The 18,885-nt window shown below is 54.7% G+C and overlaps 2 protein-coding genes across 2 annotated transcripts; both read right to left on the minus strand.

Annotated features, from left to right (window-relative positions):
- Window positions 1-7,802: 7,802 nt before the first annotated feature.
- GGS23DRAFT_604153 (uncharacterized protein) lies at window positions 7,803-9,182 on the minus strand (the record flags this gene model as incomplete). The annotated part of the gene is made up of 4 exons (XM_051519569.1): window positions 7,803-8,119; window positions 8,174-8,668; window positions 8,724-8,940; window positions 9,051-9,182. 4 exons carry the CDS (start codon window positions 9,180-9,182, stop codon window positions 7,803-7,805), a joined length of 1,161 nt encoding a protein of 386 aa, XP_051373220.1.
- A 7,166-nt stretch (window positions 9,183-16,348) lies between these two features.
- On the minus strand, window positions 16,349-17,786 carry GGS23DRAFT_595243 (alpha/beta-hydrolase; the record flags this gene model as incomplete). Its single annotated transcript, XM_051518280.1, has 2 exons — window positions 16,349-17,469; window positions 17,672-17,786. The coding sequence occupies 2 exons, from the start codon at window positions 17,784-17,786 to the stop codon at window positions 16,349-16,351; spliced, it is 1,236 nt and encodes a 411-aa protein (XP_051373221.1).
- Window positions 17,787-18,885: the final 1,099 nt, after the last annotated feature.

Below are 18,885 nucleotides of genomic sequence, written 5' to 3' on the forward strand. Positions count from 1 at the left end.
CCCCCTCCCTCCAACCTGGCCACCTTACCTGCGCTGGCTCTGCCCGCTTTACCTACCTAAACCGGAGGTCATCAGAGGTCATCCAGCGAGCTTAGCTTAGGCTAGCTTAGGTAGTGGTAGTGGCTGGCGGGCGGGGCAGCCTGAACTCTACGCTGCGCTGCTCTCTACGTACGGTATGCGGTGCCTACCTTACCTGCCTACCTACCTAACTTGCCTGGCCTACATTCCCCAGCCAACCTTAGGTGCTACGGGCGGAAGAGATGGCTAGATGGGGTACGGCTGAAGCGAGTTCTCGTGCGAAAGAGAGCAGAAGTGGAATAGACACCGAGTCCCTCTCCCGCTCACAGCCAGGCCCTCGCTTAACACCAGGCGGCGAGGCAAGTTTAGCCCCTGCCGGTATTTTTGATCGATCTCGCACGTGCACATTTCGACCTTTTTTAATATTTATTTTACCCCTCCTTCGTTTTCGTGCGCCGTTGGTTAAGCGACCTCCTAACGCAGGTAGGGTTCGAAACATGCCATCTACCCCTCATCCTCCCCCATGCCCTCACCATTGGCCCGTCCTTGATATCCAGATCTCCCCATGTTCGTGCCAAGATGCTACGCATGATATGCACCTACACGGCATGTAGGTATTGCCTACCTGCGTAGCACGCCTAGGTACCTACCTAGGTGGGTAGGTAGGTGGTCGGTATTTCCCGTACATATGCATGTACGCACTTCGGATCCATAGTGCATGCTCATCGCCTCCACCCTACGTGGAATCCACCTAAGGTCGGTAGGCTACTTAGTAGGTGCCTGAGTGTGTGTGAGTGCGCCTACGCAATGCAGGCTTCTCTGCTCGGGTTTGTTGGCCTCCCGCCACATGGAAGCGGATTAGCATCTATAGGAGGTGCGTAGGTACTCACCAAGGATTGAACATAGATCATAGGCACCTAGGTAGGCAAGGCACCTGCTCCAGGTACCCGCGCTCTATCTAAATCGCCATACACGCCCGTATACTGCTGGGTGGACATTTAGTTGAGGGTAATAGTGATCTGACTTAGGTAAGTTAGGTGCCTGCCCAACGGACCTATACCTACCTTTAGATCTGCCTGTATCGTCGTAAGTAATGGATGACGTAAAGCGGGCCACGGAGCGCTGCGTCCGCCGCCCGCGGTTCCCACCCCGTGGATAACGCGCGCCGGCACTTGGGATAGTGCCACATACCTTCCATTACGTGCCTAACCTAAGGTACCTTGGGTACCTAACCTACCTTCTGTAGGTCAGTAAGGGTATCATAATCTATACCACCACTATAGTCTACCATGAACAGCTTTCACCCCCTTCCCCCCTCTCCGTCCTACCTTGGTGTGTGCAATTTGCGGTGTTGCGAATCCCGCCCGCTCCCGCCCGCCGTCAGTCTAGGCCCGAGACCCGGGACCACCGCCCCGCCTGTTTGCGCCCATCCCCTTACTTGGTAAACGGACCTGTCGCCGGCCTCTCGTACCTCTCGTCGCCAATCCACCGCCCGAGGGGCTCCCCATAGCCTACACACACGCACAGGTACATAAATATACGTACATATGCTCTTAATACTTGCTTACCTGGTGGATGGGCGACTGCGAATAAAACAGCCATACCATAGCTGGAATGCTAACCGCCGCCCTCGTGCCCATTCACTAGTATTGGAGGCTCGCTGGGGGGTAAGAATATCGAGTGATGGCATACTCGACCTCAGCTAACCTGTTCAAGAGATGTGGCTTATCCTATCTACCCCTAGGTACTTATATAGGTGCGAAGGAGAGCTCCATCTGAAGATAGATGTACGCGCATCCCCGCCATGTTTTGACACGCATACGTACACAATAATGTGGCCGAGAGCCTATGTATGAAGGTAAGTCTATGCGAGGCGGTATGCTTTCGGGTTACTCCTCGTGGCACAGTCGTTGTGGTGACTGCTCTACCGAAAGAAGGGATGGGCCAAGTGCGCTTATAGAGTATGTGCATTTCTACCCGGGGGGCAAAGCAAACATGCGCCCAGCCAAGTCAAAGTCAACCCGCCGGCCCACCCGAGCCTTTCTTTCCGCGTCACGTACTATGTCGCCGCCACTGCCAGCGCACAGTCGTCCGGAGGCATGGTCCCTCCTTTTATGTGTAGGCATTGTCTCAATCGAGAGAGCTGGCCACGACTTCGGGGAAAGGACTGTACCAAGTCTCCGTGTTTTCAAAGTTCCTCAACCGGTCGGACAACAGCCGTCAGTGTGCGAGACAATAATCCGATATTGATTCATCCGAAGATATGAACACGAGATGTGTATCCTTCATACAACTCTAATGGATACCCGGATACGTCTGAGAACATGATGGTCGCCGTGATGCTCTTCTCCACCTGCGCACCCCAAAGCTCAAACCACGGCTTGCTATCTATCTAGGTTAGGCAAGAAGACGGTACCTAGAGTCTCTTGGAAACTTACCCTACATCCCGTCCGAAGTCCTATGCCATGTAAAGCGTGTGGCTTTTCTCGAGGCTTAAGGCGGATAAGAAGGGACGTTTTCGCGGCCAAACCAATGCCCCTCCCCCTTTCCCCTGTGATGTGCAGACCCCGTCGGGATGAGAGCAAATCTGCACACTGATCGTCGACCTGGACCTCGGTCTGCCGCTGTGTACTTCCTACCTCCGTCGGAGGGGAAGGAGCGGACTGAGGGACGAAGCAAAAAGAGGCTCGGGGTGACTAGCTCCCGATCTTGTTCGTCTTCTTTCCGACCCCTGGAGGATGTATGTCAAAACACGACCAAAGATTGGTTGGGTGATGATTGGCAGCCGGGGAGCTGCGAGGAGGGTCCTAGCCAAGCCCTGCTTCCCCGAGGGCAATCACCGGTGCTTGGGGCTATGTGTGTATACACGTGAGACGCTGGATTCTGGGCGGAAGCTGGCCAGCTACCCAGAGTAGACAGACTAGAGTTGAGCGACGAGGGAGTCCGGTAGGCGATGCTACACCTGGTAATGCCCGAACGGTAGTGATACGGGGCGGGTGCGACATGGCTCGTACCGGATATACCTATCTTGCAAACATCTCGCCCGCAGTACGAGCAAGTTTTGCAGTGCTACGCCGTGAACTCGGAAGCATCAGTCCCAGCCCACGACACAGCCTATATCCAACCCCGTACGATTGGGGTACACCACGTCATAGTAGCAGCGGTGGTAGCTGGGCGTCGCGTTGTACTCCCCTCCTCCCCCTTGTCCCCGAGACGTTTATCGTACTATTTCACACCTGCCGAGATGTGCTCACCGTAACTATTAGGTAAACGGGTTTCCAGGAAATGGCAGGCGAATTTGCCCGAAAATGTCGTGATCTCTCCATCCTTACTAGTAGGATTGGAGTCGTACTATGTAGGGAGGCCTCGTCGAGGAGGGTGGGCGTCGCTATTCCAACCAGAGCGGGTTCGAAAACCTCTCCGTGACTAACCGGTCGTCACCACAGGTCGGGTGAGGGTGGCGGAGAAGATGGCGTGCATATGTGATGGCAGCCTCGAGAGACCGCAGCAGAAATAGACAGAGGGCTTTAACAGGGGAGACAAAAAGGAAAGGAGAGAAGAGGAAAAGAAGAAGAGAGGGCTAGGGAAAAAAATTAGTGGCGCCGTTGACATGGACAAACAGGTCCATGGGCATGCATTTGTAAGTGTAATAATGTACCTTGGCTATATCAGGGCAAGGTAGGGTCCAAAAAGAAATATATTTTACTTAACCTTTATGTAACGGGTTTTCTCGTGGTTCACGGCATTCGGGAGCGGAATGACGTATATCGAAAACGGGGCACCGGGAAAGTCGTCGCTACGCCTGAAAATAGAAACGAAAGATACCTCGTTTACAAGTAGATCGTGGGGTATCGTGGGAGGGATTCTGATTCTGTTAATAATGGCTTCCTTATCTGTGGTTCACCTATCATGGCACATAGCAAGACACGGACGCCAGAGATAAGAGGCCAGCCACGGGGCCACACCTCCCATCCAAATAAATACTCTGCGACGGAATCCCAGCGAACCGTGGCCATTGTGCTTCTTCCTCTCACGTCGGCCCCGCGGCTCCCCACGAGGCAAGGCCTCAAACTTCTCTCGAAGTCGATAGAAGTTATAGCACTAGGGGTTTGTGGCCGTCGCCTCGGACGGTCTCGTTCGAACCTCTTCTATCGCCTCACCAGACGAGGAACTTTTTCTTGATACCCAATTTCTGCTGATTAGCGCTCTAATTGGGAAAAAGACCGGTGCTGCTTGGCCATTCGCCTGTTATCTCTTGCTCGTCGTGGCTGGTCCATCATGGAGGCATAGTGACCTCGATGGCCCGGCTCGAGACGACCTCGCGCCTCAAGTGAGGTTTAGATCGTCAGGGACCTACGCACGACTTCTACGTCGAACACCGAGAGGCATCCTAACATAGGTTTCGTCCCACGGAGCAAACCATCGCGGATGGGTTGTGCGGACAAATTTGGCCGGTAGAGAACGGTTCTAATACTGCCGGACTGAGCCCCGGATCTCGTCGCTCTATGGGGTGGCGAGACAAACCCGGCTGGTTCGAAGTGCAATGCCGAAGGCAACCCGCACGCTTCTAGGTCCCGAAGAAGAAGAAATGTTCTTCAGGGACGAGGTAGTAGGGACGAGGGAAGAAGTGGGCTGGAAGAGCCGGAAGAAGGTCAAGTCGGAATCGCCGTGGCTGGTCCTCGAGTCCACGACAGCTTGGATGTGCCAGCGGTCTCTGGCGTTACTTGAGGGCCGCCGCCAAGCAGAGAGACCTGACGACGTCCAACTCCACGATGCCCGACACCTCCAGGTACACGCTTCCACGTCGAAGGAACGCGTCGTCAGGATCAGCAGAGGGCAGGCTGCCGGGGAACACGGGCGACGCTCCGTCTCGCATGCCGGTCAGGCCTTCTGGGAAAAGCGGCCGCGTGTTGGATCACGCGACGTTTTGTCCCGCCAAAGAATGCAGGCAATCCGTCTTCCGGAACCACATACGGCAGGATATGATGATGGCCCGTTCGCGCAAAAGCTTAGCTTGGACAGTTCCCGACTGGCCTTGGCCGTGTCGAATCGGCGGGCGGGCCTCCTCAATGCTGACGGCCTTGGCAGCGTTGGGTCTGGGCTAGGCTGGGCATGTGTCTTGGGTGGGATCAATTCCTGGGCAGGCGTGTGATGCTGAGCTCCACCTGTGGTGACCGATGCCGCATTCGCACATCAAACACACGAAGGAGCATCACCGCCTTTCGCCGACCAATAATGCCGCCCGAGGGAAGGGGAGGGGTGCGGGTGCTAGTAACACCTCTAGGATGCTCACTACGTTGATAGCCTAAGCAGGACTCGGAGCCGGCTTCTCACAACGGCAAAGCAGGCAGGCTTGAGCGCTCGAAAAACCCACCTGAGCTTCGTGGCAGTCTTCTAGGAAACCGAACCCTCGACGAACGCCTTCTCCCCACGACAACAAATAGGGCGGCCCACGAGACTACTCTGGTCTGGTCCCCGAGAGAAAGAGAGAGAATTAAGGGGGCTAGCTCGACCACGTCTCCGCCCCGCCAGACTAGGTGGTACGATCTAATCCGATATGACCCCCCTCCCCCCCATGCTGAGCCTGGGAAATCTAGCAGTGGCTGGCTGAACCTGGACGAGCGACGTCCGATGCGTCGATAAGCTTGGCCGGCACGGTGGCACGAACACGACACGAACAGTTGGGGCGAAACCGACCGCTCTTTGCGTCTTTTTGAGAATCGCACAGAAAGGATGGGGGGGGGCGTTGGCCGGGGTGGGTTGGGCTGGTTGGGACGGGCGGACAGATGGATGGGCGGATGGGAATGTGGACAATACCTGTGCAGGGCAGTCTGCTAGGTACCCTAAGGCACCCTAAGGCACCCGATTGAACCGCCCTAGCCTACCTGAGCACTGAGCACCGGCGGCTGCTTGGTTCCAAGGGCACGTCACATAGGCAGGTCCGCACAGTGCACTGCGGGTCCAGCGTCTTCAGGAGCCTTGGCAGCTCCGACTTTTTTTTTTTTTTTTTTTCCCTCGCTGGACCCCGAGTGGACCGACCAAGGAATGCGGCTGCCCCTCCTTCCCCTCTAGTAGGTCCTCGCCTCTTGTCCTCCTTGTCGACGAAACCACCGCGACCACCGTAAAGCGGGAAAGCTCACCGTTTAAAACGCCCTGTATCCCCACGTAATATTATGTGGGTCCGGGAAAGAGGCGGCAGAGAGCGAGAGAGAGAGGGGACAAGAGGGGGAAAAGAAAATCTGGATTAATCATTCCAACGGGGAGAATTAACCAACGCGGCAAACCTCCGATCGCGGATGACTTCTTCCCCCCCTCCCCCCCTAACCAGCTCCCCCCCTCCGCGGCCTTTGCCCGGGATTAGGTTTGTAGTAGTGCCGTGCCATGTCTCTATATTTTTTGACCGACCGACCGACCGTCATGGGCTCGGCCAACAAGATCAAACCCAGGGGGGAGGGGCAGGCAAGCGAGCGAGCCAGCAAGCGAGCAAAGCAAGCCGCCATCCGCCCATCCAACCCATGCTGTGCGCTCCTTCGCTAGCCGGATGGATGGCCCCCGTCTGCTTTTTCCCGTTCCTCGGGTGTTACACACCCTGCCAAGTCGACAAGACCGAGAGGGGGAACAGGGAAAAAAAAGTATGCTGCTACTATGCATGTAGTGAGACCGAGAGGGAAACAGGCGAGGCCCAGAGGACATTCGAGTCTTGTGTACCCGTAGTCTTGTCGATCTAATGTTACCGTCGCTTCGCGCGCAGGTGAGGCCAAGATGTAAGTTGATTTCAAGAGTTAGCAACTGTCCATCTGCTTTAACAGATCATCTACCTCTGTACAGCGAATTAGCTGGCCTAGATTCACACCCGGCCAGCTAATCCGCCCGTCCGTGCGAGTGCGCTCCACATGGCAATACACCGCCAAGCCCTCTCTAGCTAGTAGAAGTTATGTTGCAATACCACACTTTTCGCTCAAGTGCGTTCCCACGAGCCATCTCCGAGTAGAGACGTGAAAGACAGCTGGTTTCACGATGCTGACTCTGTAGCGAAGACGATAAGCCCCCGTGATAGCTACTGCTCTCTAAATCCACGCCGTTTTATATACAAGGACAGTCAACTAGCTGTGGACGCGGTAGGCTCGAAAACAGCCGGATTGATGAAGAGAAGAGACTCGTAACAACCCTCCCTTACCCACCCAAAGTGCAAACGAAACTGCCTCCCCGGTATTCGAAGAGGCACTCAGACCCCGTCCGGCCCAGAGAGGAAAGCTTGTAAATCCCTTAAAACTCCTGCCGTCGTGGATATCAGTGCACCGTACATATCGTCGAATAAGTCGCGTCAGTTGACCATCGTGTCGGATCGAAAATTCCGTCCTGGACTGCTGGGATGCTAAAATCGTCGTGGAAATTCGATGCTCCGTAGTTTGTTTATCGAAACTCGAAATCAACTGCCTGCCGTGGGTATAGTTCCGGTTGCCCCCCCTTATTGAATGTTTTGAAGCAAGCCTTCCACAAGATACAATGGAAAAACAACGTACGCCTTTTTCGTCATAACTTGACCATCACCATCACTCCATTTGTAAACCCATTATACACCGTCCTAATGGCCTCCGGGTTGAATCGTGTGATCCCCCCGGGATTGCCCTGTTTTTCTTGACCTTGACCATCCCATTGGTATATTGTAGCACCGGATCGCTTACAGGTATCTTTTTTTTTGTGACCCCTTCCCCCAGAACCCTCGCTTTCCATTCGCCATGTCGCGTTTCGGATACGGTCTTCCGCCACTACTGCACTAGTAGCTACCTCATGTTGCTCGTGTCGAAGGAAAATTGTGTTGGGAAGGCCATCGATGCGCTGAGACCAAATGGGTCCCAGTCCAAGGCGGGGTCGAGCAACTGCGTCATGCTGGGATAGCCTTGGCCTTGCGTTTGGCTTTGTGTATGACTGCCCTGCCCCCCCGATGCCATCGATGACTGCCCCGAGGGCCCTGCCGTCGTAGGCTGCACAGAAATACCATGTGGTTGAGTCACCTGGAATGTCGAAGGATAGGGGCCTGGTCCCGGGGTGTCCGGTTCGGGCTCGTCCATCATATCGGTCGGCGCGTCGTACTCTTGTTCTGTTCTCACGGATTAGACATAGGACGCCAAAGTTCTATTCAAACAAAGAAAACGGGTCAGCTTGCCGAGTTGTTGAAAATGGTTCTGGAATGACGATGTCGGATAGAAAGTGGGCGGCCGGGGACCAGCATGCTGTTGCATCAGCTGCTGGCGCGCGGCCGCCGCCATCCCAGGCATTGGCGCTAATTGTGGCTTCGTAGGAGGGGGAATTGTCGCGCGCAAGTTCGTATGATCTGACGACGCAGGTGAGGACGCAACTTGACTTCCAAAGGGCGGGGTGGGGTTAGTAGGAGACGTCGCATGGGAAGGGGGCGTGGGCCGAGTCTTAGGAGACGTCAGGGACTGCTGGACACCTGTAGGCTGTGACAGGGAAGCAATGCCGGGTTCGAGCTTCGGGGCGATGCTAGAACCGGACCTGCGCGAATGATGATGTCTGCTGAGGATCGTCCGCGGCATCGGCGGTGGCTGCACCATATTCTGGGGCATATGAGTTGGACCAAGATTTGGACTACCAGTTTTGGCGTGAAGCTCAGCTTGGACATCAATACCTACGTAACATCAGTTTCCGCCTCCGGGCAAGCAGGGAGGCGCGCGACAATTTACCTTTTTCGAGAAGGATACGCTCGAGAAGTGAGTTCTTGTACCGAAGCATCAGGCATTCGTCCGCGGCGCTTCGGTGGGCGGCCTGGAGGCTGGCTAAGTTCGATTCGTGCGCCTTGATGGTTTCTTCGAGCTGCTTGATGTATTCCGTTCGGCGTTCTCTAAATGCGGCTTGCGCCTGGCGGTTTCTCTGCTTGCGCTCCTCCGAAGTAGCATAGATCTTGTACCCGCAGGTTAGCCTCCCGATCCCACTCTCCCTCCCCGCACCCAGGCAACGGCGCAGGCTGCCGAGACCCAAGTTAGAGAAGTTGGGAGAAGGGGCCGACTTACCGGCTTTCGCCCACCTTTGCGTTTCGCCGGTTGGTTTTCTGGCGGAACTGACGGGCCAGGTTCATTCTCGGGGCTCGAGCCGATGGACTCTTCGGACTCGTCCTTGGATGGGTCTTTCTTGTCGATGGACATCTTGTCTGACATGACAATATCCACAGCAGGAGACGATTGCCGCTCGCCGGCAGACGCCTCTCGGACCGAAGTTTTGGTGAACGGAAAGGATATGGCGTACACGCCGGTCGCCGGTCCTCCTTGATAGGTTCGTCCGGTGTAGGGGTTGCTGACTGGAGCAGCAAGACAGTTTGGTACGTATGGCCCCCAAGATATTACCATATGGTAGGGGAGACCTTAGTATGAGAGGGGGGAGGAATAAAAGGCACAGAATAGTTCCTCGGCAACGAAGCGCGCGCACATACACGGTACTGACTAGGGCATAATCTGGGGAAAGGGGGATCTGACGAACGGGGACGGGAACCTCTGCTCAAGCTCGGGATATAGAGCGATCTAAGTGGCTGTAGGAAAGGTAGTTAGGTAGAGTGGCAGCGAAGATACAGAGAGATAACGGGTAGTATAGAGAGTATTGGCAGGCTGTGGTGAGGTGAAGGGAAGAGGAAAATGCTTGCTAGATTTTATGTAATTAAAATCGGGATGGGACCTGGGGCTGGGCTGGTTCGGGTGGTTCGCCGATTAAGAGGAAGCTCAGGTAGACGTACCAGTTCTCTTGGGAGGTGGGAAGACTTTTTTTTTTCTCCTCTTTCCTCAATCGTGGGAATTAGCGGTGCAGAATTCCAGTCTTACTAGCGAATGCTAGTTGCGATGGATTAGAGGACCGGACCCAGCAAGTAGACTGCCGTCGACTTTCAGTTCTTAGCGTCGTAGGCCTACACCCCCCCCCCCCCCCCCCTCGTCATGCGTCCGCCGCTGGTACCATCCAGAGTCGGCGGATTCATGCCCACGTATCTGGGTAAGACTCTTAGCCTCCCACACGACCTGAGCCCAGGAGACGCAACTCGCGAAGCGGGCCACAGATCGAGCCGTTCGGCGCTGCTACTTACGGCGGGGGGCCCGAGTATAGCTCCCCAGCGTGTACAGCACTCGCAATGCCGCCAGGTGCTCTGATAGTGATGCGGTACGCGTCGCAGCGGGACGAGAGGCAGAGACGGATAGATGATGTGTCTGTGGTGTGGTGTGGTGTGGCTGGATGGGACGGGTGGGCTTTACTGTTTGGGACCGTGCAGGACGGGACGTACGTAGTATAGCTAGCTGGCTGGCTGGCTGGCTTTGCTGCAACGCGGCGCGGGTGAGGAAGACCGGTGGGTGGACCAGCGCGGTCGATTCAACTGCGGCGAAATACACACAGGAAGCACAGCAATCTGTGGCAGGGTACGTGAATAGAAGTTCCTGGGGGAGGGAGAGTGGTGGTGGCGGCTCGATGGCCTGGAGAATTTCTGAGTCGATTCGTGAAGCCGGCCGGGGGGCTCCTCCAGCTGGAGCCCAGGTGGGAAGTGGACCAAACGTACCCAACATGGGCCGGCCACATACATCAGGTACATGACGATGATGCATGCACTGATGCATATGTACATACATGGGTGCAAGCAAGCACGGTAGGTACGCATGTACATACTCTAGGTATGTCACCCGGATGTGGTGGTGGTGGCCGTGTGCTCCACACCTGTCGTAGTTGCGGTTGCAGTTGCGGTTGCACAAAAGGGGAAGGGGGGGTGTGCGAGAATACCGGGGTGGAGGCAGCTAAAAAGCTACGTACCTCCTTAGGTACCTATGCGCCGTAATATCGTGGGAACACCAGGTACCCGCCTACCTACCACCCGTTGCCTACGTGAAGGGAAAGCAAGCTTCTCTGGCCTTCCATCGTCTCCGCCCAGCTTGTGAAGAGAGAATTATATAAGAGGCACCTTAGACCTTGCAGCCTTAGGTACCCGACTTTACCTTAGGTACCTACTTACGCTCGCGGCGAAGAGACTGTCTTTGCTTATAGTCAAGGCCCTTCGAAGTCTCTCGGTCTCGCATACTTAGGTACTGGAAACAAGCAGTTGACCCTTCGAGAACAGGCAGATACTCGGTATGATGTCTGTGGTGCTACAAGCCCTTTGGCTCCCCTGCTCAGCCTTTTCGCGGGTTCCACGGCGTGTGTCATGAAGGCCTCAGGAATATATATATATATATATATATATATAGAGAGAGAGAGAGAGAGAGAGAGAGAGAGAGAGAGAGAGAGAGAGAGAGAGAGAGAGAGAGAGAGAGAGAGAGAATAATCGACACTTGAGCTACGGAAGCGACGTGATTCGGCGGTTCGGGGGGCGGCATGAGACGGACACGGGTACGAAGTTGTGCGGGTGTGTATAATGTTGTTGCTACCTTGGGTGCTCCGTAAGACGAGTAAAGATCTCCACCCCTAGATAGGTAAAGAGGCAGAAGAAATCGCATCTCTGCGCCTCGAGATGAAATTGCATGCGTATGCAAGATTGGGGGGAGGGGGGGGGGCCTCTGGTATACCAGGCGGACAGCGAGCCCAACATTGAGTGTCCAAAAACAAGGGCATTTCTCTCCAGACAAGCTTCATTAGCTTATACATCCCGCAGCATAGCGTGAAGCCGGTTTGGTAAGAAGAGAAAAGAGGGGGAGGCCTGCATAGGGAGCTCCTTTTCTGGTGTTTACGTTAGGCTATCTGTCCCAGGCAATTTCCAAACTCGGTGTGCTGTGTCCCGCGCTATCGAGCGTATATCGGGTAGGATGACGCAGGACTCGAGTGGCATCGCAGTTGACTGCGGTTCCCTGTGTCGTGAATGTTGCATATCCCTAGGGTCTATAGCGTGGGTTTTCTCCCTATCTCTCTCTCTATCTCTCTCAATGCTACGTAGTATTCTTGCTATTTTGCTTTCTGGGAGTGGATTGTAGGGATAGGCGTCTTCGGGGCCTCTGGAAGGGGTGGTTAGGCGTTGTCCACAATCTGCAGACCCCACCTCCAATTGTCAGCAATCCCTCTTGTGATGTGGTAAAAATCCACAAGACTCGAAAGGTCTTGGACTTCCAAGTTACGACCAATATACATACCTACGTCTTTGCCCCTGCGGCTTGCATGAGGTAGGTGTCCGGTCATATGTGTATGTGTACTTGAAAAATCCGGGGAAGAACCCGCAGCGCCACAACATGGCGGCGGAGCACACGGCCGTGGTGTGTGGCCTGTGAGAGGCAGGTTTCTCAAAGGGACCATCCACGTGGTGAAACAAACTAGGCCTCCGACGGATTCTCCAGCGGTAGGTTCCCGTCCTCAATACTTTGCCGGCTTGTTGGGCCGAGGAGAGGAACAAGCAACAACTCTCTCCCCGGGCGGCCACTCAAACGCGGACAAATCAACAGATAGACCAGTTTACAAATACCAACAAGATTAATGGCGAGAAAGGATGGTAAGAAATGTCGGTGACCCCGGTGGAGGCTGCCAAGGGCAAGTGACGATGGAGACCGAGAACAACAGGCTTTTCCAGTCCGCTGGCATCGGTTTGGTTGGCCGGGTCTCCAGCACTTCTCTCCCGCATGCCAATCCAGCCCTACGAGCTAGCTGGCATCGAAGCAGCTGTGATGCTGCTCCGGTCAGCCCGACGTTTTTCTTTCTAGTCACCTGAGCAGCTCTACACCACTAGCGCGCGCAGTTGATTCTGGAGTCCGTGGATTGCGCATAACCCCTGTACAATCAGCGCCAGGTTGCATAGTAGCATATTGCGAAGCCTTGACAGCGCGGATGACCACCGTAAGCAGCCGCCGCAGCGATAGATTACGCTGTGCGAATAGCCTAGTACGTTGATATGAGAAAGACTTGGTCTTTATTTAAGTTCAACGTTTAGATACGTAGATAGATGTGGGTATGACATACCGCCTGTTTGGACTGGACAAACGTTACCCCATGATGAAAATAAGAAAGAATGAAACCTAAACTGGACGGCTCTTGCGAGGCTTTCGGTTCGTGGATTCTGAGCTCAAAGTATTTTGATGACGGGAACATCGGATTCTCGTAACGAGTTTTTTTTTTCTGAAAATACGGGCAAATCCACGGGGGGCATCCGGTAGTCGGAAAATCACGTTAGGAATTAGAGCACCCAGGATTGTGGGCGGCGTCGAGCTCACGACGGAGATATGCCAACTTTATTACGCAGAGCGAATCGCCACAACCTGAGCGCTTTTCGAAATCGTGACATGTAGGATGCCAACCTTTTGGTTTCCCTCAGGTTCGTCGCCGGGCAGGTTCCGCGTGCTACGTGGGACCGCATCAAACAGCAAGGAGGCTGAAAGATTTCCCAGGGGGGCGTCCCGCCTGTCGCCGTCCATCGAATGTTCTCCGGGGATCTCCATTGGATGTCTAGCGACTACGTTCGCCCACACCTGTAGTATGTCTGCAATAGCACCCCTCGCTGGGTCTTCGTAAACCTCGTAAGGGAGAGACACCCGGGCGGGTGATCTTCTCGAGGAGGATTGCAGAGCGATGTCTCGCCGTGACGTCGGCAATGCTCTACCTAGGCACCGACCTAGCGAGCCCGTCGACAGAAACAAAGCACATCCAGTTAAAGACTACCAAGTAGCGCTGTTAGGAATCGAACCCTATCCTCCTTTAAATAACCCACTGATCTCTACCTAGGTACCTTTCAGGTAGGTACCTACGTAGGTATGTACCCAATGGAGGCAAGACAGTTGTGCATGCTCTGGATGGGAGGTGTGTATGCGCCATGCGTAGTACGCGCTCTAGTACGTACAGAGGAGGCATTTCGGTGCATAACGTGTTGGCTATGCAGCAATTCCGTACCTCCTAGAGTCCGTAGGACCCAAGGTATGAAAGCACTACCTACCTTAGGTACAGAGTAGATCTGTTGGCCGTCATGGATGCGAACCCCCCGAGAGACACAAAGTACGTATGGAGATCACGGAGCTGTTCTTTAGCCAAGAAGAGGTGGTTAACTGTGGGGAAACGAAGAAGGACTGAAGATCGATGCACTCCTTCGTGGCATCTCCGAGGAGACAGGGATTCCCGACAATCTGCGTACGGAATGGGACGCGCTGCTACGTAGAACAGAAGAATACGCATCTACGTAGTATAGCGTATATTATAGGACAGGGCCGGCCCCCGGACGTGCGTGGTGCGGTGGTGGGAAGAGGGTAGGTACCTCCTAGGTACCTACCTGCCTACCACACGACCAAGTACCTAAAGTAGGTACCTACCGCCTATCACAGTACGTACTAACGTACCTAGGGGGTTGTGGTAGGTCCAGGCGAGCTGCGGACCAATGACCTCGTCGCTGCGCGAACCGGCCAGTTCCGCATTAGGCATTTTCTCGACCGGGTCGACCAACAGCATGGGTCGGTTTCGCACGGGCCACCACCACCGCAACAGCAGATGGAACAGGTACCAGGTATCTCCTCCGCCGGCGGCATCTTGGCAACCAACCCGGATGGTACGTGCTGTGTAGGTGCCTGTATACATGCGTTTAGGTACCTAAGGTAACTAATATAACCTTGGGTCGGTGGTCTCCGTGTAGAAATCCGGCATCGAACGCTACTAAGAGGGTGTTGTATTATATAGTATGCTACCTGTAATAGTTGGTATGCCTATCTATCCATCTAGGTAGGCTGGCGTCGGGTCGCCACGCCCTGGCGTTGTCTGAGATCCGAAACTAGTGTGTATCTGCGAGCTTCTAGGATCGAAGTCTCTCTCTCTCCTCTCTCTCTCGCTCTCTTACTGCCACTGTGCGTCGATGTGCGCGTGCGTTGCGTGTACTACATGGTATGTGTGTATGGTTATGGATGGGTGGGAGGCATGTATGGATGTGTGAGTGGGAGATTCGTGTTGTATGTATGTACGCCACACTCACAGAAACGGGGGATTGAAGGTGTCTGTTGACGGGGGGATATGCCTTCTGGAAAGCTTCTAGCTGACTTCTAGATGGCTTTGTCATGGGCCTTGCCAAGCTGCAAAATTTCACCTATCCTCTCAAGTGACGTGTTGCCCTCACACCGAGCTACGTATGCGGCAGCTTATCTCGCAACCATGTCCAATTCCGCGCCGATTTCGCTTCGCCGTTCCGACGGGCTCGCCCTATGAGACATCCTCATCTCCCCCTCCCCTTCAGCTCGCTAGCTGAGACAGCTTGTGCTCTCGCCTCGGCAGATTGCTCTGATTGATGTACCCAGATAGGAAACGTCGCTTGCCTTGTTCACTTCAGCCATGCTCCTTCGCCCGTCCGATTTTTGGCATTAGTACTACTAAGGCTGACCTGCTCGGGGACTGCGAAGTCTCTCGCCCCGTCATACGAGACATCCTTGCACCCCAGCGTGACGCTTTCGTGGTGTAAGCCCATGTAGTAATTCGCGCATCTATCATAATAAGTGAACTCCCTAACAGCACTAATGTGCTGCTCTAACTCATTACGCTCTATACATGTGCGCGTGCTTGTTAGACCAAGTGCATCGATGTGACCTCTTAACTTGGTACATTAGCGTCGACATGCCCTGTTAGTTCGTGAGGAACACCCCACGCCCAGGGAGAGGTCAGCACAGGCTGGGGGGGTTCGACCCCGCGTCCGCCGGCGCTGATTGGAATAGATATTATGTTCCCGAGTTCCAACTCTGCCTGGAAGGTAGCCATCGACGAGTCTACATACCTAGTACTGCCGATGCTGGTAACCCGTCGTTATAACGTTGCACTCACTCTGTTACCCTGTGGAGACCGGCCGGGGTCGGGGACGACAAAACAAGGTAGGATGAGCATTGGTGGGGGGCACCTATAATCTCTGAGGTATCAAGGCCGCTAGCTAGCCCTCGAAATCCCTGGCTTTCTTTTAAAAGTCGATGTTGCTGGCTCTCGCTGAGGCTCGGGACAGCTCGAAACCCATCAGTAAAAATGATCGGCGACAAGATGTAGCTCGCCGGCCTACTAATATCTCTTGCCAGATGACGCCCAATGGATTGTCTATATCACCGCTTAAGCTTCTGATCTGGTCTTGAAACGTGACCCGCACCAACGTTGGCGCCGTTTAGCGTAGGGTTGACTATTCTCAAGCTTCCGTTGTCAACGGCTTTTACTACCGCTATTTTCTCCATTCGATATACCTTAGCGAGGGATGGCAGAAATCCAAGCTTGAACCCAAAATCGGCCTCATATCCTATCGTCCGCGACTAGGTTTCCGTCTCAAACATCAGCCACAGTCTTTCGACGGCTTTCTATGTCAAGGCATCGTAGAATCGCATAGAAGCCCTAGTCAGGGCGAATCGCCGACTGGAGTGCACGTCCATCACGAAGTATACCCAGTAGCGCCCGTTACGACGCCGAATGCCCCGCCCCCTTTCCCAAACATCTCTCTGACGTCGGCGATGAGCTCGTCCGGGCGCTCCCAGGCAGCGAAGTGGCCGCCGCTATCGTGATCCTTCTCGTACACCACTTCGCCCAATGTGCGCACCCACATGCTAGGCAAAACCTGCAGGTCCATGGGGAAGTGGCTGAATCCTAGTTTCACGCCGGGAGACCACGCCCGTAGGGCCTGATGGTCTAATTTTCCAGACCTCCCGTCCACATTGTGCGTTATTTCGTAGTAGATCCGGACGCTGGCGGCGGGCCCTGCCGTGCTAAACCAGTAGATGCTCACCCAAGTGCAGATCTCGTCATCCGTCCACGGGTACGCGTCCGTCCAGTCGTGCAGCTTCTCCAAGATCCAGGCTAGGCAGGCCACTGGGCTGTCCGCCAGCCCGTATCCGAGCGTTTGCGGCTTGGTCGATTGCTCGAGGTTGTAACCTCTGCCCTCTGTCTCGAACCACTTGGTGCGCGTTACGCCACGTCGCTCCCGCGAGTTGTAAGGCGTCACGGCGTGCTGAAGAGCGAGGAGCGGGTGCTTAAAGTACTCAGGCGGGTTGGCGGAGTCGTAGTTGAGGTGCGTTGCCCGGCAGTATTTTGGGTAGAGGTGCGCAATGGCTCTGCTGATGTGACATCCCCAGTCGCCACCTTGCGTAACATATTCGTTGTAGCCCAACTTCAGCATGAGCTTATTCATAGTCTCTGCGTACTGCTCTATAGCAAAGCCGCGCGTCTTGGGCCCTTCGGAGAACCCAAAGTTAGGCAAAGAGGGTGCGACGACGTCGAAAGCAGGGCACTTCACCCCGTCGCCCTCTGTTAGGGGCTGCAGTATCTTGAGGACCTCCTCGAAGTGACCTGGCCAACCGTGAATAAAGAGCAAGGGGATGGCACCTTGGACCTTGCTGCGAACGTAGATAAAATGGATCGCTAGAGACTCGAAGCCTTCACACTGAACGTCGGTGACGAAGTGCGGTGCCTTATTCAGTTCCTTCTCCGCCTTCCTCCAATCGTACGACTCTCGCCAGTAGCTAGTCAGCCTCCTGATGTCTGCGAGAGGAGACCCCACTACGAACAGCTCGGGTCAGTTATAGCTATTCCACCTACGAAGGGCTGGAAGGTATTGGGGGTAGCACCGATTACACGAGGCTAGCTACATAAGATAGCCGGCTCGCGGCGCCCTGGTACGAGTAGAGAGAAGTTGATATGCTTCCGAATGCGAGGGCGCTGGTGCCTAAAGACGGGGGTGGAGGATTGGAGGTATACTCACTATCCCATCCTGCTTCGTCCAACTCATCTGGAAACCTGGCTAGAGATAGTCGGAGTTTGAGGTCCTCTAAGCGCTGGTCGTCGACGGCAATGGTATATGGCTGGATGTCTGTCATGATGAGTTTTACTGTGGACGGAAGCAATAGCTAGGTCGAGCCTCAAACTACTTGTATATTGGACAAACGACCAGATATCGACGACACCCCGCAACGATGTTGTAGTGCGATACAATGGAAATTCGGATGGAGACGTTTCTGTGTAATATGTGCTGCGGTCCTGGGGCATTCTTATATGCCCTCGGGTCAGATGTGCGGCTGGGCTGCAAGCGTCGCCTACCTAGACGTCGTTGAATAGGGGAGATGATAGGCGCTGGTGGCGTGCCGGTCGACGGCGAGGGTTTCTGGTCTCGACCGCGGAGGTTCCGTTACGTATGCAGACAACTCGCTGCCTATCTGGGGTAGGGCGTTCTCTTATGACATGGCGAAGGGCGTGAGAATATTCAGGTATGGAACCTTGCAATCGACCCCCCGACCCCAGATCGCGACTTAAGATGCCTACAGGCAAAGGTGGTACCCATTGAGCATCCCCGGTCGCATGCATGACGCATAGCCCGTCGCCCACCTCTCGAGACCCCATGCCGCGATGGCCCGGTAGAGATGATTGGTATTCGCGCCTATGCGGGTGGTAGTGAGTGCTTTGCGACACACCTAGACGAGCCATTTGGGCGCCGGGAGGTATTGCCAAAAGTTCTGGTCGTATACGGCTGCACATCCCGAAGTTGGTTTGTTTGCATGGTGCTCGAGGCCAACGAAAGAAGAACCGAGGTGAAGATTCTTTGTAGGAGTGTGGAGTGACCTCACTGGGGAAAACATGTCACATGGACAGCAACCAGTTTGAATCACGGGCGAGGAGATGCGGCTGGGCTGTCGGTGTTACGGGGGTACGGTTAGTAATATCCAACGTGCTCAGAGGAACATAGCGCGAGCGGGGTACCTGCGTGATTCGGACTGACGATATCGGATATCACTGTAAACAGTGGCATAGGTACCTAGATATCTTTAGTGGCGAGGCTTTTCCTGGTTGGCGATCGGTTGCTAGTTAGAATGAGGGGACGTCAAGGCCCGTAGTGCCTATCGCGAGCGACGGTACCAGCAGGTAGGTAGATTCACCATAGCGATGAATCGTTACAATTGTTACCGATGCACACCCGGGAGG

This window comes from Durotheca rogersii (assembly GCF_024521655.1).
Source record: "Durotheca rogersii strain YMJ 92031201 chromosome Unknown GGS23scaffold_6, whole genome shotgun sequence".
Taxonomy (NCBI): domain Eukaryota; kingdom Fungi; phylum Ascomycota; class Sordariomycetes; order Xylariales; family Xylariaceae; genus Durotheca; species Durotheca rogersii.